Source organism: Diuraphis noxia, unplaced genomic scaffold (assembly GCF_037042655.1).
Source record: "Diuraphis noxia isolate RWA-SAM2 unplaced genomic scaffold, SU_Dnox_SAM2 contig0002, whole genome shotgun sequence".
Lineage (NCBI taxonomy): Eukaryota > Metazoa > Arthropoda > Insecta > Hemiptera > Aphididae > Diuraphis > Diuraphis noxia.
This window is the reverse complement of record NW_028301712.1, coordinates 39,246,504-39,271,012: the sequence shown is the minus strand read 5'-3', so window position 1 is coordinate 39,271,012 and position 24,509 is coordinate 39,246,504. Positions and strand designations below refer to the sequence as shown.

The 24,509-nt window shown below is 34.2% G+C and overlaps 1 protein-coding gene and 1 long non-coding RNA gene across 5 annotated transcripts in view; one reads left to right on the top strand and one right to left on the bottom strand.

Annotated features, from left to right (window-relative positions):
* Positions 1–24,509, bottom strand: part of sls (sallimus) — a 112,644-nt gene that overhangs the window by 51,280 nt on the left and 36,855 nt on the right. For 3 of the 4 annotated variants that reach the window (XM_089220614.1, XM_089220612.1, XM_089220613.1), the window contains exons 63-70: positions 6,810–19,610; positions 6,262–6,564; positions 5,901–6,200; positions 5,540–5,839; positions 5,181–5,480; positions 4,786–5,085; positions 3,957–4,256; positions 81–401 (exon numbers count right to left, since the gene is read on the bottom strand). In XM_089220614.1, the coding sequence (XP_089076740.1) occupies positions 81–401; positions 3,957–4,256; positions 4,786–5,085; positions 5,181–5,480; positions 5,540–5,839; positions 5,901–6,200; positions 6,262–6,564; positions 6,810–19,610 (14,925 nt within the window). The remainder of the gene's footprint in view (positions 1–80; positions 402–3,956; positions 4,257–4,785; positions 5,086–5,180; positions 5,481–5,539; positions 5,840–5,900; positions 6,201–6,261; positions 6,565–6,809; positions 19,611–24,509) is intronic. The other variant, XM_089220615.1, reaches the window with a different exon arrangement.
* On the top strand, positions 22,109–23,131 carry LOC149058432 (uncharacterized). The gene is made up of 2 exons (XR_016190455.1): positions 22,109–22,654; positions 22,881–23,131. It is a non-coding gene; the product is annotated as an uncharacterized LOC149058432 (long non-coding RNA).

Below are 24,509 nucleotides of genomic sequence, written 5' to 3'. Positions count from 1 at the left end.
TTGAAAAATGTACTTTGTAAATTGCAGTTTTTAACGCTTACGTTAATTCTAATGTCAGTTGTACTATTGAATTATTTTACCTTCGATCAATAATGTAGTAGATGTTTTCGCTTCTCCGCGATTATTAGTAACTACAACTTCATAATGCCCAGTGGTCTTCTTGGTAATCTTTTTAATAATGATCACGGTCGTAGTTTCCGTTATAGTTAAGGTACGCCCGAATGTTTTCTTATCAGTTATGTCCTTACCGTTATGGAACCACCGAACTTTTAACTCGGGAGTACCTCTGAAATGCACGTCTAACGTCACGCACGAATCTTTTTTGGCTATAATAGGTTGCAAAGGTTTCGTTATAGATGGCGCCTCCTCTAACGTTTCAGGTATTTCTTCTACGAATTCGTCTGTGTAAAACAAAATATATTATAATATATTAGGTAGCTCGTATTGTTCAAAAGAAATTAATTTTGATAAAATTAATCGTTTGTACAAATCGATTTAGTTATATAAGAAGTTAAGGTTTATTTTAATAACTTAAAAATGACATTAAAAATATATTTGCAATAACTAATAAGTTTAAATATGGTATCATCATTTTTGAGATATTGTATTAAAATAAATAGCCTGAATATTATGTTCAAAATAAATAGAAAATATACCAAGTGTAACATTAACATTAAAGTGAATCACAATTTCCATAAACTGTAATTTAAATTATAATCAAGTGGATTCATCAGTAGCGGCTAAATGCCAAGGGAGAAGGGAATAGATCACTCATGACTTTTTTTTTCATTGTTTAAAATCCGAAAACTATTATAAATTATATAATAAATAATTAAAAAGTCTATATTAAAAAATCAGCCATACCGGATTTCATATTAAAAACTAGTAGTGATCACTTTACCATTTATCATAAAGGTTTTAAATACACAGTACACCAACTCATTGAGTTAAATACAATAATAATAGATATGTAATGAATTATAATTATTTTAAACAAAAATGATTCTTAGCGAAGATTTAACTTTTAATTGTATGGTATTTTATATAATTTTTTTGTATATAAATATATTATTAATATATTTTTTTTTTTTATAAGTACAACAGACATTTCGTATCATTATACTTATTATACTTATAATTATATTTATTTAAATATATCATAATATATTCCTATAATTATCTTATAAATCAAATATAAATTCATGCGTACCACATATCAGTATAAATAGGTTTGTGGGATAAATAGCTAAGAATTCGTCTGAATATTTAAAAAAAAATCATTCCGATAAGGTTTTTTTTTATTTATAACAAATAACTAGAATTTAAAAGAAAAAAATCGTTATTTTTCTTTAAAATATCCATTTTTGTCATAAATTAAACTTCAAACACTAATAAAAATATACAGAATAGCATGCTATTTGATATGTTTCATATACATTAAAACCCATGAATAATAAATGATATGCTGTTGTTAATCAATCAGTAACAATAACAACGAAAACATTACGAAAAATTAGTCAATGTATCCAGTCCAAAAATATATTTGTGTTAAATATTAACATTACACTGGCATTTGTAGTCTCCGTTATATTTAACTCAGTTACTTAAATAATTAATGTAAATCGACCTGTTATAAAATTAAAAGGTCAAATTATTGTCTAAATATTTTAGATTTTTTTATTGTATTTTAATTTTAAAGCAAGCTATACAAATATTAAGATGTACACACAATTTACAATTTTAATAAACTCATAACTCGCTTTAAAATAAAAATAAAAAAAAATCTATGGCATTATCTAGATTGTATTCTTATATTAAAATTGAATGCGAGGTAAATTACTTTAATTTTTGAATTAACGCAGATAAACGAGATATGCTGAACGTAGAATTTACTATGATACGCACTTGTAAGACGGAGACAACAAATGTCATAGTAATGTTCCCTTACAATCTTACGATGAACTTTATATTTAATTTTAATGTATTTAAACCACTAAAGTACATTTTTATTTATGAATCAAAAAAAAAAAAAACTATAAAATTTCAAATGTCTATAAAAATAAATATAGCCTAAAATCAGTATATATTTTTTTTAAACTTAATTATGCATAGAACATTGAAACATTCCACATAAATTACTATTTTCAATACACAATTCAATTTTAAATTATTTTATTTTATTTAAAGTTATGTTTAAATTTATGGACATTTGACATTTTTATTTTTAATATTACTTAAATTAATGTTGATAAAAATGTACTTTCTTAATCAAAACATTTGATAATATAATATAATTATGTCAAAAATTGGTTTTTAATTTAGCTCAATTGTGCTTAAAAATTATAAGTATTATATTAATTGTTTACTTTAGAACTTCCGGGAAGTGGCGCAATTATCGGGAGTGTTGGGTGCGATTCCTGATATCTTTTGTATGATATTTGAATATTTCTACTATAATCTGTATTCTGTAGTATACAAATATTATATATTTTGTTTTACATTTTTAATATAATAAAATCTTAAATCTTTTGAGTTTAGAGAGTTTGAATTATGAGTATGAAAATATATTATTAACAACCAAAAACTTATGCAAAAGTTGGGACATACCAACGAATTATCGAACAGAAAGAACAAGATTTGCAATCAAACATTTTGATGAGATAGATGGAGATCGTCGACTAAATATTACGGAAGAAAATATAAAAATTAAATTATTTTTACCAATTATAGATACAGTACTATTTCAAATAAATTCAAGGTTTTAAGGCTTAAAAAAGTTAATGAATATTTCCATTTTCTACATCCATCTATATTAGTTTCAAGTAAGAAGAAGAAATAGTCAAAGCTTCTTATGATTTTGTACAATTATATCATGATAAGTCTAAACTTAACACGTCAATTATTATATCCATAAAAGAATAATTGTTTGTAAAGATTTCAGGAATAAAAAATATAAAAGATCTGGCCATATTTATTTTAGAAAATGATTTTAACACTACATACAGTGATGAATTAAGTGCATGTCTTATTTATTTAACGTTAGCCATAACAGTTGCTTCGGCAGAGAGATCTTTCTCAAAATTAAAAATGATAAAGAATTACATGCGAAACTCAATTGGCCAAGATCGTCTTTCCAACATCAGTATATTGAACATTGAAAAATAAAAAACAGCTGACTTTGATACAAACAAAATAATTAACGACTTTGCTACCGTCAAAGCAAGAAAAATTAATTTTTATACTTGATTTTATAAAATAATTATGTAACTTTTAAATAATTAAACAATTAAAAAAAAAAAAAATAATAATTATATGACATATTGACATGTGAGAAAATAATATTTTTTAATTATAATATAATAAGGTTTATGACTATTTTTTTTTTAGCAGGTAAGGGGAAAGGGCCCCAGTCTGGACATTTTCACATGGGTCCCCTTATTATCAAGTTACGCCACCATAATAATAATATTGAATATTATTATTACTTCCCCCTACCATAAACAAAAATGTATTAACTAAATCCTATATTTTTTTAGCAAAAAACACCATAAAAGTTAATCTTCTAAGCTTTTTTACAGATCCAATTGGGCACCTTTTGATAATTGAAAAATTTATATCCATTACATCGCACTAAATTTAAAAATAATTTGTTTGGTTAGCGTTAACATTCTGATGACAAATACTATATAGTATATAGCATTATTATAACCATTAGGAACTACCATAAAGTCTAATAATAAACAATTTTAATCAAATTTTAATTTTAAAACTAGAACTGCCTGTAAAAACTTGATTATTCTAAATATTGTAACTGATATCAATGTAATCACGGGCTAAAATTGAGCACGAACCAACAGTAACGTCCACTATACAAACCATTCATATAATAATTAACACTATCGGTGACTATTGCCGAATTCAACAGTGTCACTTGACCATTATTCATTAGTAATTACCTATAATCAGATTGGCTTTGCACTGTGCCACTCCGAAATCATTGACTGCTTTCACAGTGTAATCGTTTACGTCCAATTCCGTAGCATTACAGATTGTTAGCGTTGACTCGCCGGTCTCCGATGTATAAGATACGATATGACTTTCGTCTGGCAAGATTTCTTCGTCTCCGCGACACCATACAATGGTAGGCATTGGTGTCCCGGTAACCAAGCAACGAAGTTCTACAGTTTCGGTTGGCTTGACGGCTTTGGGTTTGATCGGGACGATAAATTTTGGAGCAATTCCAGTATCATATTTTTCTGTAAATTCAACATTATCAAACATTTTTCTGATAAAGAGAAATAAAAAATTGTGATCGTTCAATTTCTTTTGAGTTTCACTCTTTGGGGAAGCAATGTTTTTTTCAGAGAAAATTATATTACATTTTAATTTATAGTCATTCTACACATCATTGCTCACAAAACTCGCTTGCGAAAATAACAGCAGTATAACAAAGGTGTACCTATCTCAGGTCAAATTATTAAAGGGATAATTGATTAATTTAATAAGTATCCTAACCCTACCTTTTATGAGATATAATAATGTGTATCAATTAATTAACAAAATGTAATATTTATTATTATTATGATTAGGTACTTTTACAATCTAAGATAGAGATATTGCATAATTTTTAATACTGATTACCGATAATGATAGATACGCACCATATGGAATTTTAAAAACCAAAAACTCACATATTTTACAATCATCAGCATTGTTAATCTATTATAGCTACTTAGATAATTTTATTTCAAAACAAATGGTAAATTACATAATTACAATACTAACCTAAAACTAAATTCGCTCTGCACATAGCTCTTCCAAATTTATTTATTGCTTCTACAGTATAATGTGCTTCATCAACTGTTGTTGGTTTTTCAATGGTTAATGTGGATTCTCCAGTCTCTGGAATAAACTGAATTGTGTGCATGTCATCAGGAACAATTTCTTCTTTTTCACGACACCAAACAACAGTTGGCATCGGATTACCATTCACCAAACACCGTAAAATAGTTGTTTGGTCTGGTTTTGCTAGTACGGGCTTAATAGGCTCAACAAAAGTTGGGGCTACACCAAAAACATCTTCTTCTGAAAATATTAAATACATAATCAATTAAATTCATATTAAAATCATTAATAAACTTTTATAGTGTATAATATATTTGTTCAACGATGTTACTTACGTAGAATTACATTTGCTCGACATTGAGCTCTGCCATATTTATTAGTTGCCTTCACAGTGTATGTGTTTTGATCAACTTCTGTGGCCTTTGAAATAATTAGTTTCGATTCACCCGTATCCGGTATAAATTCAATTGAATGAGTGATATCTGGAATTATTTCTACATCACCTCTAAACCAAATTACAGTAGGTGTGGGTATTCCTTTAACCAAACAACTTAATTCGGTGGACTCATTAGCTTTGGCGATCTTTGGTTTTATTGGTTCTACAAACATTGGTGCTTCGCCCGATTCATCTTTTTCTAATAAACATATTTAGATAATTAATAGGATATATTAGACATTTATAAAACAAACTTACGTATAATTAAATTCGCCCGGCATTGTGCTTGGCCGTATTTATTCACGGCGTTCACGGTATACATAGTTTCATCGATTTCAGTCGGATTTAAAATCGTTAAGATCGATTCTCCAGTTTCCTGGTGGTATGTAACCAAGTGACATTCATCAGGAATTATTTCATCATTTCCACGGCACCAAATTACTAATGGGTTCGGTGTTCCTCTAACAGTACATTTAAGTTCAGTTATTTCATTTGATTTGGCAATTTTTGGTTTAACTGGTTGTACAAATGTTGGTGCCTCTCCAAGTTCATCTTTTTCTAATTAAATTTAAAAATTAATTAACTACAAATATATTTTATTAGATACAATGTTACTTACGAACTATCAAATTTGCCCTACACTCAGCTCTTCCAAATTTATTAATTGCGTTCACTGTGTACGTTGACTCATCAATATCATCAGGATGCACTATAATAAGTTTGGACACTCCTGTTTCAGGAGTGTAAATTAGCATATGATTTTCATCTGGAATAATTTCTTCATCATCACGGCACCATACTATTGATGGTAATGGAACACCTCTGACTAAGCATGTGAGTTCAGTCGTTTCATGGGCTTTCACAACTTTCGGTTTCAATCGTTCCACAAACTTGGGCGCTTCACCATATTCTTCTTTTTCTGAAATTAAAATATATAATTTTTTTAATTTAATTTAAGTCAAAATCGTATAATGTATTACCAAATGTAATATGTGCCATGCATTCAGATTTCCCGTGAATATTCACCGCCCTAGCTAGATACGTGGATCGGTCTACATCCATAGGATTTACTAATGTTAAAATGGCTTCACCAGTTTTAAAGTCAAATGAAGTTCTATATTCGTCATCGTCTGAAATTATTTCTTCATTTTCACGACACCAGATAATTTCAGGTATAGGAATTCCTTTCACAATACATCTCAATTCAATAGATTTTTTTCCCCTGACTTTTCTAGGTTTAATAGGTTCAACAAAAGTCGGAGCTTCACCAATTTCTTCAGAATCTAAAATTTTTTTTAAATAATATATTAAAGACTAAAAATAAAAATAAATCATTTCCAAAAACCTGTTAATATTAAATAGGTTTCGTAAGCATAACAGACCATTATATGGGAAATGGTTAAAATAATTAGCGATCATAATAAATGTATTTTAAATATAAATTACATTATATGTACAATATTTAGATAAACAACATCACACAAAAACGTTAAATCACTCAGGGACATCACTGACACTCCAATTCTACCTAACACTACAAGAAGTGCAGTACAAGTTGAAATTCCAGCTGCGTTCGTAGCTTGACAAACATAAACACCAGCCTGTTCTTCTGTAGGCTTAGAAATCCTCAATGTAGATGTATTCTCATAAACAATTATTTCGTAAACATCAGTTGTATGTAGTTCACGATCATCCCGGTACCATTTAACTTCAGGTGTAGGGACTCCCCCAACAGAACACGTAAAAGCGGTAGGCTTTTCGTGTTCCGCTACTAATGGTTGCACTTTTTCAATAAAATAGGGTGCTACAATTTCACTTTCAATTGATACATTTTCAGGGCACTCTTCACTTCTTTTTATACTCACAATTTCAAGATCCTGCAAAGGGCTATCAACGCTTATGGATTTCAATGAAGGTGATTTTTTAGACTTTGAGTATATATCAATTTTAGGTAAATCACAAACAAAAGGCTTAGGCTTTCCTAATTCATCATCATCGCTTTCTCTATTATCTAAAGTTGTTTTAAGGGGAATGGGTTTTAATTTTATTTCCTCTGGTACTTCTGATTCTGGTATTCCTTGTTTATATTTGAGGTTAATATCATTTTCTTCATCCACTGGAATAGGCCTTGGTGTTCCAGGTAATATTTTTTTATCAGGAATTGGCAATTCTTCTTTTTTTAATTTTTTCCTGATATATTTAGGTTTTTTAACTGGTGATTCACTATCAGGTAAACTTTCATTATCGAACGGTGTCAGCTCAGACCCTTCAGGACTTTTACCATCACCTATAGGTTTAAAAGGTTCTAATGTAAAATCTATGTCTTCAGATGGTTTTGAGGTAGGTTCAGGATTAAAATGTGGTTTTTCAACTGTCTTTGGCATTTCCACTTTTTCTTCCATTGGTTTTTTAGGGACTTTTTTCAAAACTACTTTTTCTTGATCATCGTTCTGAACAGGTATTTTTCCTTTTCCGATTATTAATTTTTTCGGGGTTTCGTCATCTGGAATCTTTTTCTCAACTGATTGCTTTGTTAAAGATGGTTTTTTCTCAGGTATATCCTTTTTGTCGTAATGAAATTCAGTTGGTTCATATTTTTCAAGTACTACAGGTTCAAGTTCAGGAAGAATTAATTTTTTTGGTTTAGTTTTCTTTATTTTCATAGCCTCGGCATAATTTCTAGACAGAACACCGTTGTCAACATAAATTGGTTCTAACAACGAAAAAGTAGGGAAATGCTCATGTGCATTAAGTTCAATATAATTAATATGAGACTTCAATAGTACTTTTGGGATTTTGACATGGTCAACATCAATCTTCGACTTGGCAGGTGCTTTTTTAAGTTTGATAGTTGCTAACAATGGTTTATTATCTAACGCAACAGTAACGACTTTGGTGGGCTTTACATCAATAGTAACCATTTCTACAGGTACGGGACTATCTTTAACCAGTGACAATTGCACTTGATTGCCATCATCGTTGTCATCAGTTGGTACTTGAATATCAACAGTTTTGCCGGGTTTTTTCTGTTTAATTTTTTTCTTAGGTTTAAACTCGTAGCCTTTAGGCTCCAGTTGTTCCTCTTCTCTAGGATAATCAAATACATCCGGTTTACCTAAATTAAGGTCTTCTGGTTCCCTATTGTCAATTGGTTTTTCAAATAAAAATGGTCTTAGTTTTATTTCCTCTGGTACTTCTGGTTCTGGTATTCCTTGTTTATATTTGAGGTTAATATCATTTTCTTCATCCACTGGAATAGGCCTTGGTGTTCCAGGTAATATTTTTTTATCAGGAATTGGCAATTCTTCTTTTTTTAATTTTTTCCTGATATATTTAGGTTTTTTAACTGGTGATTCACTATCAGGTAAACTTTCATTATCGAACGGTGTCAGCTCAGACCCTTCAGGACTTTTACCATCACCTATAGGTTTAAAAGGTTCTAATGTAAAATCTATGTCTTCAGATGGTTTTGAGGTAGGTTCAGGATTAAAATGTGGTTTTTCAACTGTCTTTGGCATTTCCACTTTTTCTTCCATTGGTTTTTTAGGGACTTTTTTCAAAACTACTTTTTCTTGATCATCGTTCTGAACAGGTATTTTTCCTTTTCCGATTATTAATTTTTTCGGGGTTTCGTCATCTGGAATCTTTTTCTCAACTGATTGCTTTGTTAAAGATGGTTTTTTCTCAGGTATATCCTTTTTGTCGTAATGAAATTCAGTTGGTTCATATTTTTCAAGTACTACAGGTTCAAGTTCAGGAAGAATTAATTTTTTTGGTTTAGTTTTCTTTATTTTCATAGCCTCGGCATAATTTCTAGACAGAACACCGTTGTCAACATAAATTGGTTCTAACAACGAAAAAGTAGGGAAATGCTCATTTGTATTAAAATCGATTCTATGTATGTGAGATTTCAGTAGAACTTTAGGAACAGACAAAGTTTCAGTTTCTTTGACTTTTTTGGGAAAAGCTTTTTTAAGTTGAATTGAAGCAAATAACGGTTTATCTGCTTCCGATGATTTCAGTTGTTGTGGTTTAAACTCTACTAAATTCAACTGTTCTTTTTTAGGAACACGACATTCCGATTTCTCGATAATTTCAGAATGAGCTACGACGTCATTATCGATTTCTTTACGTCCTTTTCTCCAAGGAAGTTCTAATTTTTCACCAAGAAGCTTTATTGGAACAATCTGTTCGGTTAAATTTTTAGCCTTTCCTAAAGTATCCAAAGATAAATCATCAACTTGTGAAATAATATAAGAATCTGCAATATTATCATCACTTGGTTTCATAATTCCCTTTAGATCCTTAGAATCTAATATGTTTGGAGAAAGTTCTATAATTTCTACATCATTAAGAGCACTAACTTCATCGTCAGGGGAAAACTCTTTTTCTTGGTTCATGTCTTCATTTAGTTGAACATGTTTCTTTTTATTTTTGGTTTTATCTTTAGGGAACGAAATCACTTTTTGAGCACAAACAATTGCGTCAGGCATTTTATTAACACCTTCTTTCAACAAATCATCATGCTTCATAAACCTAATTTTGATAATAGGATAGTCTTCAACAGCAGGTAGATCCGTTTCATTAAATGGTAAACCAGTATCTGCAATATCATTACTTACATACAAATCAACATCAGATTTCTGAATATCATCCTGAGGAACAAGATTATCATCAACTATAGATGGTTTAAGAGTAACCACTTCAACAGATTCTTTGGATACAGGTTTCTTTTCAGTTTTGGTTTTCTTAAGTGTAACGCCTTCTTCTCGCCATGGCACGGATGGATTTCTTTGCTGTTCAGTCTGAACTTCTTCAATTGGCGTATCCTGAACTTCCTCGATTGTAGGTTTCTGTTCTTCGACGGTATCAACGATTTCTTGAACATCGTCGTTTCCGACGGTTTTAGTTTTTCTGACTCGTCGTCTACCACCTTTCTCCTCGACAGTTTCCACTGTTTCGATTTGCGGCGATTCTTCCGTTAACGAAGTTTCATCTACCAAGGATTTCTTAAATGGTTTAAGCGTAACCACTTCAACAGATTCTTTGGATACAGGTTTCTTTTCAGTTTTGGTTTTCTTAAGTGTAACGCCTTCTTCTCGCCATGGCACGGATGGTTTTCTTTGCTGTTCAGTCTGAACTTCTTCAATTGGCGTATCCTGAACTTCCTCGATTGTAGGTTTCTGTTCTTCGACGGTATCAACGATTTCTTGAACATCGTCGTTTCCGACGGTTTTAGTTTTTCTGACTCTTCGTCTACCACTTTTCTCCTCGACAGTTTCCACTGTTTCGATTTGCGGTGATTCTTCCGTTAACGAAGTTTCATCTACCAAGGGCTTCTTAAATGGTTTAAGCGTAACCACTTCAACAGATTCTTTGGATAAAGGTTTCTTTTCAGTTTTGGTTTTCTTAAGTGCAACGCCTTCTTCTCGCCATGGCACGGATGGTTTTCTTTGCTGTTCAGTCTGAACTTCTTCAATTGGCGTATCCTGAACTTCCTCGGTTGTAGGTTTCTGTTCTTCGACGGTATCAACGATTTCTTGAACTTCGTCCTTTCCAACGGTTTTAGTTTTTCTGACTCGTCGTCTACCACCTTTCTCCTCGACAGTTTCCACTGTTTCAGTTGTCTCGATTTGCGGTGATTCATCAGTTACCGAAGTTTCATCTACCAAAGGATTCTTAAATGGTTTAAAAGTAACCACTTCAACAGATTCTTTGGATACAGGTTTCTTTTCAGTTTTGGTTTTCTTAAGTGTAACGCCTTCTTCTCGCCATGGCACGGATGGTTTTCTTTGCTGTTCATTCTGAACTTCTTCAATTGGCGTATCCTGAACTTCCTCGATTGTAGGTTTCTGTTCTTCGACGGTATCAACGATTTCTTGAACATCGTCGTTTCCGACGGTTTTAGTTTTTCTGACTCGTCGTCTACCACCTTTCTCCTCGACAGTTTCCACTGTTTCGGTTGTCTTGATTTGCGGTGATTCATCCGTTACCGATGTTTCATCTACCAAGGGCTTTTTAAATGGTTTAATAGTAACCACTTCAACAGATTCTTTGGATACAGGTTTCTTTTCAGTTTTGGTTTTCTTAAGTGTAACGCCTTCTTCTCGCCATGGCACGGATGGTTTTCTTTGCTGTTCAGTCTGAACTTCTTCAATTGGCGTATCCTGAACTTCCTCGATTGTAGGTTTCTGTTCTTCGACGGTATCAACGATTTCTTGAACATCGTCGTTTCCGACGGTTTTAGTTTTTCTGACTCGTCGTCTACCACTTTTCTCCTCGACAGTTTCCACTGTTTCGATTTGCGGTGATTCTTCCGTTAACGAAGTTTCATCTACCAAGGGCTTCTTAAATGGTTTAAGCGTAACCACTTCAACAGATTCTTTGGATAAAGGTTTCTTTTCAGTTTTGGTTTTCTTAAGTGCAACGCCTTCTTCTCGCCATGGCACGGATGGTTTTCTTTGCTGTTCAGTCTGAACTTCTTCAATTGGCGTATCCTGAACTTCCTCGGTTGTAGGTTTCTGTTCTTCGACGGTATCAACGATTTCTTGAACATCGTCGTTTCCGACGGTTTTAGTTTTTCTGACTCGTCGTCTACCACTTTTCTCCTCGACAGTTTCAACTGTTTCGATTTGCGGTGATTCTTCCGTTAACGAAGTTTCATCTACCAAGGGTTTCTTAAATGGTTTAAGCGTAACCACTTCAACAGAATCTTTGGATAAAGGTTTCTTTTCAGTTTTGGTTTTCTTAAGTGTAACGCCTTCTTCTCGCCATGGCACGGATGGTTTTCTTTGCTGTTCAGTCTGAACTTCTTCAATTGGCGTATCCTGAACTTCCTCGGTTGTAGGTTTCTGTTCTTCGATGGTATCAACGATTTCTTGAACATCGTCGTTTCCGACGGTTTTAGTTTTTCTGACTCGTCGTCTACCACTTTTCTCCTCGACAGTTTCAACTGTTTCGATTTGCGGTGATTCTTCCGTTAACGAAGTTTCATCTACCAAGGGTTTCTTAAATGGTTTAAGCGTAACCACTTCAACAGATTCTTTGGATAAAGATTTCTTTTCAGTTTTGGTTTTCTTAAGTGTAACGCCTTCTTCTCGCCATGGCACGGATGGTTTTCTTTGCTGTTCAGTCTGAACTTCTTCAATTGGCGTATCCTGAACTTCCTCGGTTGTAGGTTTCTGTTCTTCGACGGTATCAACGATTTCTTGAACATCGTCGTTTCCAACGGTTTTAGTTTTTCTGACTCGTCGTCTACCACCTTTCTCCTCGACAGTTTCCACTGTTTCGGTTGTCTTGATTTGCGGTGATTCATCCGTTACCGATGTTTCATCTACCAAGGGCTTTTTAAATGGTTTAATAGTAACCACTTCAACAGATTCTTTGGATACAGGTTTCTTTTCAGTTTTGGTTTTCTTAAGAGTGACGCCTTCTTCTCGCCATGGCACGGATGGTTTTCTTTGCTGTTCAGTCTGAACTTCTTCAATTGGCGTATCCTGAACTTCCTCGATTGTAGGTTTCTGTTCTTCGACGGTATCAACGATTTCTTGAACATCGTCGTTTCCGACGGTTTTAGTTTTTCTGACTCGTCGTCTACCACTTTTCTCCTCGACAGTTTCCACTGTTTCGATTTGCGGTGATTCTTCCGTTAACGAAGTTTCATCTACCAAGGGCTTCTTAAATGGTTTAAGCGTAACCACTTCAACAGATTCTTTGGATAAAGGTTTCTTTTCAGTTTTGGTTTTCTTAAGTGTAACGCCTTCTTCTCGCCATGGCACGGATGGTTTTCTTTGCTGTTCAGTCTGAACTTCTTCAATTGGCGTATCCTGAACTTCCTCGGTTGTAGGTTTCTGTTCTTCGACGGTATCAACGATTTCTTGAACATCGTCGTTTCCAACGGTTTTAGTTTTTCTGACTCTTCGTCTACCACTTTTCTCCTCGACAGTTTCCACTGTTTCGATTTGCGGTGATTCTTCCGTTAACGAAGTTTCATCTACCAAGGGCTTCTTAAATGGTTTAAGCGTAACCACTTCAACAGATTCTTTGGATAAAGATTTCTTTTCAGTTTTGGTTTTCTTAAGTGTAACGCCTTCTTCTCGCCATGGCACGGATGGTTTTCTTTGCTGTTCAGTCTGAACTTCTTCAATTGGCGTATCCTGAACTTCCTCGATTGTAGGTTTCTGTTCTTCGACGGTATCAACGATTTCTTGAACTTCGTCCTTTCCAACGGTTTTAGTTTTTCTGACTCGTCGTCTACCACCTTTCTCCTCGACAGTTTCCACTGTTTCGGTTGTCTTGATTTGCGGTGATTCATCCGTTACCGATGTTTCATCTACCAAGGGCTTTTTAAATGGTTTAATAGTAACCACTTCAACAGATTCTTTGGATACAGGTTTCTTTTCAGTTTTGGTTTTCTTAAGAGTAACGCCTTCTTCTCGCCATGGCACGGATGGTTTTCTTTGCTGTTCAGTCTGAACTTCTTCAATTGGCGTATCCTGAACTTCCTCGATTGTAGGTTTCTGTTCTTCGACGGTATCAACGATTTCTTGAACATCGTCGTTTCCGACGGTTTTAGTTTTTCTGACTCGTCGTCTACCACTTTTCTCCTCGACAGTTTCCACTGTTTCGATTTGCGGTGATTCTTCCGTTAACGAAGTTTCATCTACCAAGGGCTTCTTAAATGGTTTAAGCGTAACCACTTCAACAGATTCTTTGGATAAAGGTTTCTTTTCAGTTTTGGTTTTCTTAAGTGTAACGCCTTCTTCTCGCCATGGCACGGATGGTTTTCTTTGCTGTTCAGTCTGAACTTCTTCAATTGGCGTATCCTGAACTTCCTCGGTTGTAGGTTTCTGTTCTTCGACGGTATCAACGATTTCTTGAACATCGTCGTTTCCAACGGTTTTAGTTTTTCTGACTCTTCGTCTACCACTTTTCTCCTCGACAGTTTCCACTGTTTCGATTTGCGGTGATTCTTCCGTTAACGAAGTTTCATCTACCAAGGGCTTCTTAAATGGTTTAAGCGTAACCACTTCAACAGATTCTTTGGATAAAGGTTTCTTTTCAGTTTTGGTTTTCTTAAGTGTAACGCCTTCTTCTCGCCATGGCACGGATGGTTTTCTTTGCTGTTCAGTCTGAACTTCTTCAATTGGCGTTTCCTGAACTTCCTCGATTGTAGGTTTCTGTTCTTCGACGATATCAACGATTTCTTGAACTTCGTCCTTTCCAACGGTTTTAGTTTTTCTGACTTGTCGTCTACCACCTTTCTCCTCGACAGTTTCCACTGTTTCGGTTGTCTTGATTTGCGGTGATTCATCCGTTACCGATGTTTCATCTACCAAGGGCTTTTTAAATGGTTTAATAGTAACCACTTCAACAGATTCTTTGGATACAGGTTTCTTTTCAGTTTTGGTTTCCTTATGTGTAACGCCTTCTTCTCGCCATGGCACGGATGGTTTTCTTTGCTGTTCAGTCTGAACTTCTTCAATTGGCGTATCCTGAACTTCCTCGATTGTAGGTTTCTGTTCTTCGACGGTATCAACGATTTCTTGAACATCGTCGTTTCCGACAGTTTTAGTTTTTCTGACTCGTCGTCTACCACTTTTCTCCTCGACAGTTTCCACTGTTTCGATTTGCGGTGATTCTTCCGTTAACGAAGTTTCATCTACCAAGGGCTTCTTAAATGGTTTAAGCGTAACCACTTCAACAGATTCTTTGGATAAAGGTTTCTTTTCAGTTTTGGTTTTCTTAAGTGTAACGCCTTCTTCTCGCCATGGCACGGATGGTTTTCTTTGCTGTTCAGTCTGAACTTCTTCAATTGGCGTATCCTGAACTTCCTCGGTTGCAGGTTTCTGTTCTTCGACGGTATCAACGATATCTTGAACATCGTCGTTTCCGACGGTTTTAGTTTTTCTGACTCGTCGTCTACCACCTTTCTCCTCGACAGTTTCCACTGTTTCGGTTGTCTTGATTTGCGGTGATTCATCCGTTACCGATGTTTCATCTACCAAGGGCTTTTTAAATGGTTTAATAGTAACCACTTCAACAGATTCTTTGGATACAGGTTTCTTTTCAGTTTTGGTTTTCTTAAGAGTAACGCCTTCTTCTCGCCATGGCACGGATGGTTTTCTTTGCTGTTCAGTCTGAACTTCTTCAATTGGCGTATCCTGAACTTCCTCGATTGTAGGTTTCTGTTCTTCGACGGTATCAACGATTTCTTGAACATCGTCGTTTCCGACGGTTTTAGTTTTTCTGACTCGTCGTCTACCACTTTTCTCCTCGACAGTTTCCACTGTTTCGATTTGCGGTGATTCTTCCGTTAACGAAGTTTCATCTACCAAGGGCTTCTTAAATGGTTTAAGCGTAACCACTTCAACAGATTCTTTGGATAAAGGTTTCTTTTCAGTTTTGGTTTTCTTAAGTGTAACGCCTTCTTCTCGCCATGGCACGGATGGTTTTCTTTGCTGTTCAGTCTGAACTTCTTCAATTGGCGTATCCTGAACTTCCTCGGTTGTAGGTTTCTGTTCTTCGACGGTATCAACGATTTCTTGAACATCGTCGTTTCCAACGGTTTTAGTTTTTCTGACTCTTCGTCTACCACTTTTCTCCTCGACAGTTTCCACTGTTTCGATTTGCGGTGATTCTTCCGTTAACGAAGTTTCATCTACCAAGGGCTTCTTAAATGGTTTAAGCGTAACCACTTCAACAGATTCTTTGGATAAAGGTTTCTTTTCAGTTTTGGTTTTCTTAAGTGTAACGCCTTCTTCTCGCCATGGCACGGATGGTTTTCTTTGCTGTTCAGTCTGAACTTCTTCAATTGGCGTTTCCTGAACTTCCTCGATTGTAGGTTTCTGTTCTTCGACGATATCAACGATTTCTTGAACTTCGTCCTTTCCAACGGTTTTAGTTTTTCTGACTTGTCGTCTACCACCTTTCTCCTCGACAGTTTCCACTGTTTCGGTTGTCTTGATTTGCGGTGATTCATCCGTTACCGATGTTTCATCTACCAAGGGCTTTTTAAATGGTTTAATAGTAACCACTTCAACAGATTCTTTGGATACAGGTTTCTTTTCAGTTTTGGTTTTCTTATGTGTAACGCCTTCTTCTCGCCATGGCACGGATGGTTTTCTTTGCTGTTCAGTCTGAACTTCTTCAATTGGCGTATCCTGAACTTCCTCGATTGTAGGTTTCTGTTCTTCGACGGTATCAACGATTTCTTGAACATCGTCGTTTCCGACAGTTTTAGTTTTTCTGACTCGTCGTCTACCACTTTTCTCCTCGACAGTTTCCACTGTTTCGATTTGCGGTGATTCTTCCGTTAACGAAGTTTCATCTACCAAGGGCTTCTTAAATGGTTTAAGCGTAACCACTTCAACAGATTCTTTGGATAAAGGTTTCTTTTCAGTTTTGGTTTTCTTAAGTGTAACGCCTTCTTCTCGCCATGGCACGGATGGTTTTCTTTGCTGTTCAGTCTGAACTTCTTCAATTGGCGTATCCTGAACTTCCTCGGTTGCAGGTTTCTGTTCTTCGACGGTATCAACGATTTCTTGAACATCGTCGTTTCCGACGGTTTTAGTTTTTCTGACTCGTCGTCTACCACCTTTCTCCTCGACAGTTTCCACTGTTTCGGTTGTCTCGATTTGCGGTGATTCATCCGTTACCGAATTTTCATCTACCAAGGGCTTCTTAAATGGTTTAAGAGTAACCACTTCAACAGATTCTTTGGATACAGGTTTCTTTTCAGTTTTGGTTTTCTTAAGTGTAACGCCTTCTTCTCGCCATGGCACGGATGGTTTTCTTTGCTGTTCAGTCTGAACTTCTTCAATTGGCGTATCCTGAACTTCCTCGGTTGTAGGTTTCCGTTCTTCGACGGTATCAACGATTTCTTGAACTTCGTCCTTTCCAACGGTTTTAGTTTTTCTGACTCGTCGTCTACCACCTTTCTCCTCGACAGTTTCCACTGTTTCGGTTGTCTCAATTTGCGGTGATTCATCAGTTACCGAAGTTTCATCTACCAAAGGATTCTTAAATGGTTTAAGAGTAACCACTTCAACAGATTCTTTGGATACAGGTTTCTTTTCAGTTTTGGTTTTCTTAAGTGTAACGCCTTCTTCTCGCCATGGCACGGATGGTTTTCTTTGCTGTTCAGTCTGAACTTCTTCAATTGGCGTATCCTGAACTTCCTCGGTTGTAGGTTTCTGTTCTTCGACGGTATCAACGATTTCTTGAACATCGTCGTTTCCGACGGTTTTAGTTTTTCTGACTCGTCGTCTACCACCTTTCTCCTCGACAGTTTCCACTGTTTCGGTTGTCTCGATTTGCGGTGATTCATCCGTTACCGAAGTTTCATCTACCAAGGGCTTCTTAAATGGTTTAAGAGTAACCACTTCAACAGATTCTTTGGATACAGGTTTCTTTTCAGTTTTGGTTTTCTTAAGTGTAACGCCTTCTTCTCGCCATGGCACGGATGGTTTTCTTTGCTGTTCAGTCTGAACTTCTTCAATTGGCGTATCCTGAACTTCCTCGGTTGTAGGTTTCTGTTCTTCGACGGTATCAACGATTTCTTGAACTTCGTCCTTTTCAACGGTTTTAGTTTTTCTGACTCGTCGTCTACCACCTTTCTCCTCGACAGTTTCCACTGTTTCGGTTGTCTCAATTTGCGGTGATTCATCAGTTACCGAAGTTTCATCTACCAAAGGATTCTTAAATGGTTTAAGAGTAACCACTTCAACAGATTCTTTGGATACAGGTTTCTTTTCAGTTTTGGTTTTCTTAAGTGTAACGCCTTCTTCTCGCCATGGCACGGATGGTTTTCTTTGCTGTTCAGTCTGAACTTCTTCAATGGGCGTATCCTGAACTTCCTCGATTGTAGGTTTCTGTTCTTCGACGGTATCAACGATTTCTTGAACATCGTCGTTTCCGACGGTTTTAGTTTTTCTGACTCGTCGTCTACCACCTTTCTCCTCGACAGTTTCCACTGTTTCGGTTGTCTCGATTTGCGGGGATTTTTCCGTTAACGAAGTTTCATCTACCAAGGGCTTCTTAAATGGTTTAAGCGTAACCACTTCAACAGATTCTTTGGATACAGGTTTCTTTTCAGTTTTTGTTTTCTTAAGTATAACGGCTTCTTCTTTCCATGGACGAGCAGGTTCTTTTTTAGGTTTGGTTTGGGTTTTATCTATTGATGTGTCGTTAATCTCCTTAATGGTTGGCTTTCCTTTGTCGTTTATGTCATTAGTCGTGTCATTGTTTGATTCTTCAAGTTTTTTTAGTTCATTTTTTTCTTCCATCCAGGGAATAATGTTTTTTCTTTGACCTTTCATATTAAAATCTTCAATTAAAGTATCCATTTCATTTTTTGAAGCATGTTTGTATTCCGATGAATAAGTTGTTTCCTGATTGGTTGTAACTATATTTTTGTGAATTAACCCTGGTTTCGTATTGTAATTTTGTTGCTCATGTTGTTGACCTTTGGTTTCGATTTTTTCAATAACATCAGTATTTAATTTAGGTTGGTATTCATCTGGAACTATTTCATAATTCTCAGTTTGCTGATCTCTAATATTAAATGTCCTTTGATGTTTTTGATGAATAATTTGATTTTCTAATTGTGTTTCTTGTTTAATTGGTATTTTTGGTTTTATTATTTCTTCCGTCAATTGTGAGTTAGATTTTTGTGTTTTATTTTTATTTTGGACAATCATTTCTGTATTTGTTATGAATGTTCCAATTTTCTTTTGTTGTTCTAACGTATATGGTTGATGTTTTTGTTCTTTTTCCATAGTTCGTGTTAATACTTTGTTGAGAATATCCTTCGCAAATGATTTAGTATCCACTTTCTTCGTGTATAACTGTGTTAACTTATTAGTTACCTCACCAACTATTTCTTTTTTATCACTTTCATTTAAAGTCGCGATATCACCTTGTTTCATTTTTTTTACCAAAACTTGATTTATTATTTGTTTTGCCTTTTCAACATCTTTAGAATCAATTTTATTTTGAATTAAGGTAAATATTTGTTCTGTGACATATGTATATATGAATTTACCTTCTTGTGTTACTGTAATTAAATCACCAATTTCTGTAGGTTCAATAAATACATTCTCTGTAATTATGCTCTTTGCTTCTACTGAAGTTTTTCTGATTCTATCAATAACAATTCCTTTCCTCCATGGCAATAAACTGTCATTTGTTTCTAACCCTTTTTTATCACTTTTAGTAGTAACGTTTGGACCTAATTCTTTTGTTTTTCCTAACCCTTGTTTTAGTTCTATACTATCCACTACACCTTTATCGTCAAATGTACCGGTCTTATAAATAACCCCGCGTTGTCCTGTAAAAACATTATTAGTTGTCTTAAGTTTTAAATTGCAGCTATAAAGTATGACTAAATAGCCAATATAAAAATAGTGAATTCTTTAAATAGTTTTTATTCTATGGTTGTAACAATTTACCTCCCACAAATAAATGAGTCATTATATCTGACTTACTTAGTGTCACATGGAATTCATAACTAATTTTAAAATTTAATCTTTAATATGTGGGCAACTCTTTTTTATTTCGAGGTCATTAAGAGTATTGTTTTATTATTATATGTATATTATCATATTTAATATGTTTGTTTGAACATATTATAGAAAGAGATTTTTTAAATTTGGCAATTGTAGAATCTATTTATTTTTGTTATACAATAAATCAAATAAAAACGTTTATTTTATATTGTTATGCCACCATTTGTATGGAATATTTCATGTCTCACTATTTTAATGTTTATCTTGGAGATTTGTATTAATCTTAACATAAGCTACATTTTCTTAATTCCATGTAGAACATAACATAAAAATATAGATCGATAAACATAAATGTAATACATTCTTTTAACTGTCATTAAATTATTTTCATATTCATAATTGTTTTATATTGTATATTGCTCTACACACATATGTTTTTAATTAAAATTAAAAATGTTCAGTTCATTTTTTTTTTATATATATATGGATATGACCACATGATCTTTAGCGATGATTAATAATAATAAATATATGTTCTATGATGAATTAAAATTTAATATTATGTTAAGAAATTGTATCGTAGGTACAATACTCGAATGCCAAATTTAAATGTCATAAGTAATTAATATCCCTTAATCGATAGTAATTTTAGCAAGTTTTTAAAATATTCGTTGGTATTTTAAAATCTAATTTATTGATCGGAGTAATTTAAATAACATTTTTAAGTAAGATTATTATAACAAAACTATAAATACAACTTAAAAATTATGTATACTGAATATTATTTTCGAATCACTTACGTACCTACTGTATAACGTAAAATGTAATATATAATATACCAGACCAAATTCCAATAACCAAGTAATTATCGATGTCACCATAAATAGAAGTAAAATGTTATCGTGTATACTTTATCATCACATATGGAAATAGTATATTATTCTAAAATATAATTTACGATACGCAATATATATAGTAATGCTTGGTATAATAATGAATTAATTAATTTCAAACCTAAAGGTGGTCAAATGCATTTGGCATGTGGAACAATGATTGTTCATCGATATAATTGCTGTATGAATAATGTTTGGCATTCAAATTATTACTATTATTATTATTATTATAATAGATTTTTTTCTGTTTTGTTTCTTCTTGGTAGGAGTTCAAATCCAACGGCGGCATGTTGAAGGTTTCATCGATGTAATGTACGTGTAGTGGCCCCCCAAGTGTGATGAAAGAGTTATTATTGCTAACCGAGAAGGGGAGATGCTACATATGCCAACGTGCTACTGTAGAACAGTATGATCTGAGGCTTCTGTTAAAAACATTCATATGCGTATGGCAAGAAAACAAGACTTCCATAATATTACTTCTTTATCTACTACTTATACTACGTCTACTACACTACTGGGCTACTGAGAACGTGAGTACTATATTTCGAATTATAATATAATGTTATTTGTTTAAAATTTAATTTCAAACTCAATAAAAAATTAATATTTTTTATTATAATAACACCAAACTATTGAAAAACATTGCACTATAGGTGCACCTAATGTAACAATGTTAATTTGTAACTATCTACTTTTTTGCAGTATACGTGATTATTATTTTTATGAATGACTGACTTTTATTTTTTTTAAATATGCAGTTTGAATAGGTATCATGACCAAAAATGTATGTTATAATTAAATGGCGAAGTACAGTGCACAAAAAATAGATAAATACGTATAGAAATTAAATACAGTTAGATAAATAATAAATAAAAAATGATGTAGACTTAGAAAAAAAAATTTAATTTAAATTTATTTCGAAAATACTTGATTTAAAAAGCTTATTTTGTTGTAATCCGTGAATTTAAACAATAAAAAAATAAGACTTCATAATATTTTATGCATACAAAGAACACAAACCCTCACTACACTGAGAAACGATTGTAATATTATCAAATTTGTATACACAATACAGTTCAAGCATACTATGTAACTTTGAATTGTATTAATAAAATAGTTAAACAAAAATGTGATCACTTTTATTTGTGAAAAGCATAAATAAACAATGATCTAATGTGCGGACCTGTACTTGGCTCTTCTGTTGTTATTTATAATATGTATAATCGTATGTATATATTTATACCTATACATAATGTAGTGTTTTGTGTGTATAATTGGGATTATCGAGGCCATACAATTACAATAAACGTAGATTTAGACCTAGTTTTCATATTGACTATACAATATAAATGTCTAATATATAAACTTAAAACTAAACTTCTAGAGTTAAATAATCTGTTCTAGATGTATATTGTAGTACATAATACGTAACAGACACGATAAAAAAACAGCAATATTATTATGTATGTCCAATAAAAAAAACGAACAGATCACGCATCATGTTTATTAATAAATCAAAAACAGGAACGTTTCACGTAACTAGGTAATGAAACCGTGAGTACGCGAAGATCCGCATTAGATTTTCATTAGTCACGAACAACAAAACGTACCAATTAAATCAAATAAATTTTACGGTCAGATGACCAACGAACTTTGTGTGACAACTTGCGACAATCACGTAAGTCACGGACTCTCGATTAAATGTTTTGCCCGTTTGATGTGTAATGCATTATGCGACTGTGAAAAATCACTATTTTTAAACGAATTTCAATGTTTGCAGCTTTTTGGCAAACAGCGTAATTTTCGACGGTGGCGGTGGAATTGGGAATCCCGACTTTTCCGGAACGCGTCTGTAGATATGCATGACCCGATTACGCGTACATAGGTATCACACCAGGTAACGAAATGACAGGTCCGGCTAAAAATAATACCATGACACGGGTACACAGAACACACGTCGCCATGCCGTATAGGTATAACAATATGACAATATGACCATATACGACCGCAACTATCGTAACTTAGACAATGATAAATAACACTTATCTCGGGCGAAAGGTGATCACGGACGCTGTAAGCCCAAACTGCGAATTCACGCGTTGAAGCAATACAAATAATATTATCATGTTACAAACGGCCGAGGCCGCATTGCGAAACCAGTTTTTCACTACAATCTGTTATTGGTTTTGTTTGTTATAGACTCGCCGCTGATCCGCCGAGTTCGACCAGTTCGCAGACGACTACATCATGGGTTGGCAGATGCAGCCGACACCGTTTTGGCGATTTACTATTGTACCATAATAATATAATATTCTATATTGAATATAGTATATTCTATATATTTTATACGAATCATATAACATTTGTAAACACATAAATAACTATTTTTTTTTCTATTTAATCTTTTAGTCTTTATTTCCAAAAATAAATCCACACACATTTTGTTTGTATATGTTTTTTTTTTCTCCAATGATGATGATCGCTTGTTGTCTTGTTGATTGTAAAAGTTTATTCCATCGTATGATGTTTTTTAAACAGTCTCTATGCAGCGGTGGCAAGTAGCAATGGTGCGCTAGCAATAATGGTGAAGGCGGTGGCAGTTCGATTCAGAGCGTCTCCTGCAGTTGCACATGTAGGTATACAGCAGACGGACCTTGAGGACTCGTTGTCGGGCTTTTTTTTCACTCTTTTCAGGGTCATAAATCATTTTTTTTTCTCTCTTGACGCTGCTTATCCTGTGATTCATCGCTATACACAGATGTCACGTGGCCGTCGTTACGGCAATCAATTAGAATCGCCAAAGGACTGACGCGTGCCAAATGTAAAATCAACACAATGTTGTGAGTTTTAATTATAAACGGCCGTGTGATTAGGTAAAAAACGTGAGTTAAAAAATTTTCCATCGGTAAAAAACTTCCACCGCCGTGTATGAGTTTTTTTTGTCCACGTGCATGTGTGTGTAATGTGTATACACCACACCGAAGAATTTCCATAAATAGTGACTCGACGAGGGTGCGCACGTCACAAGGCAGTCGCAAGCACCACCAGTCGGTTCAAAAATAGATTGCCTTAACAATAATACTGTATTATTTCTATCTCCCTCTCTTTTTCTCTCAACGTCCCTGTCAAGATTTGTCTGTGTGTGCGTGTCACTCTCTCTCTCTCTCTCTCTCTCTCTCTCTATCGCTCACCGTTCCTGCCAGCTCCACTCCCACGCAGAGGTTTTTGGTCCTAACAACACGTTTCCCCCTTGGTGGATTACGATAAACGCAAACACTGCGTACAACAACTGCTGTTAAATTATGGCCCCGATAATTAAATGGCATTGCTTTCGTATTTAAATATACACACCGATTCATCGAGTGCAAAATACTACGAACAGTGGCAAAAAAGGAAATCCACCTAGACACGACGGTGGCGGCGATCGGTTGAACAAATTCCGAACGGCCGTGGCGAACGGGAAATGAATTCATTGGTATTCAATTATCACTATTATTATTTCTGGAGTGGTGGTGCTTACTATAAGTTTCTCGTTCTGCGGTTCAATGTTTACCGGCATCTAGACCCAAATTCAATTTTTTTTTTTTTTACTCTCTAATCGTTGGCGTTTTTACATCGTGAACATAGTGTATAATTATTGCACAAAAGAAATTAAGTAAGAAAAACATGTACAACGCTCATACTGGTTGGCGGTATCGCTCATATATACAACACACTGATTTTGTTTGTTCTACTTGAATGGTGCCTTTTGATTTGTATTTTTTCTGCTAACTTAATGGTGCTAAAACAAACAGCCATTCTGCAATATTTTTTCATATGAGATATTCC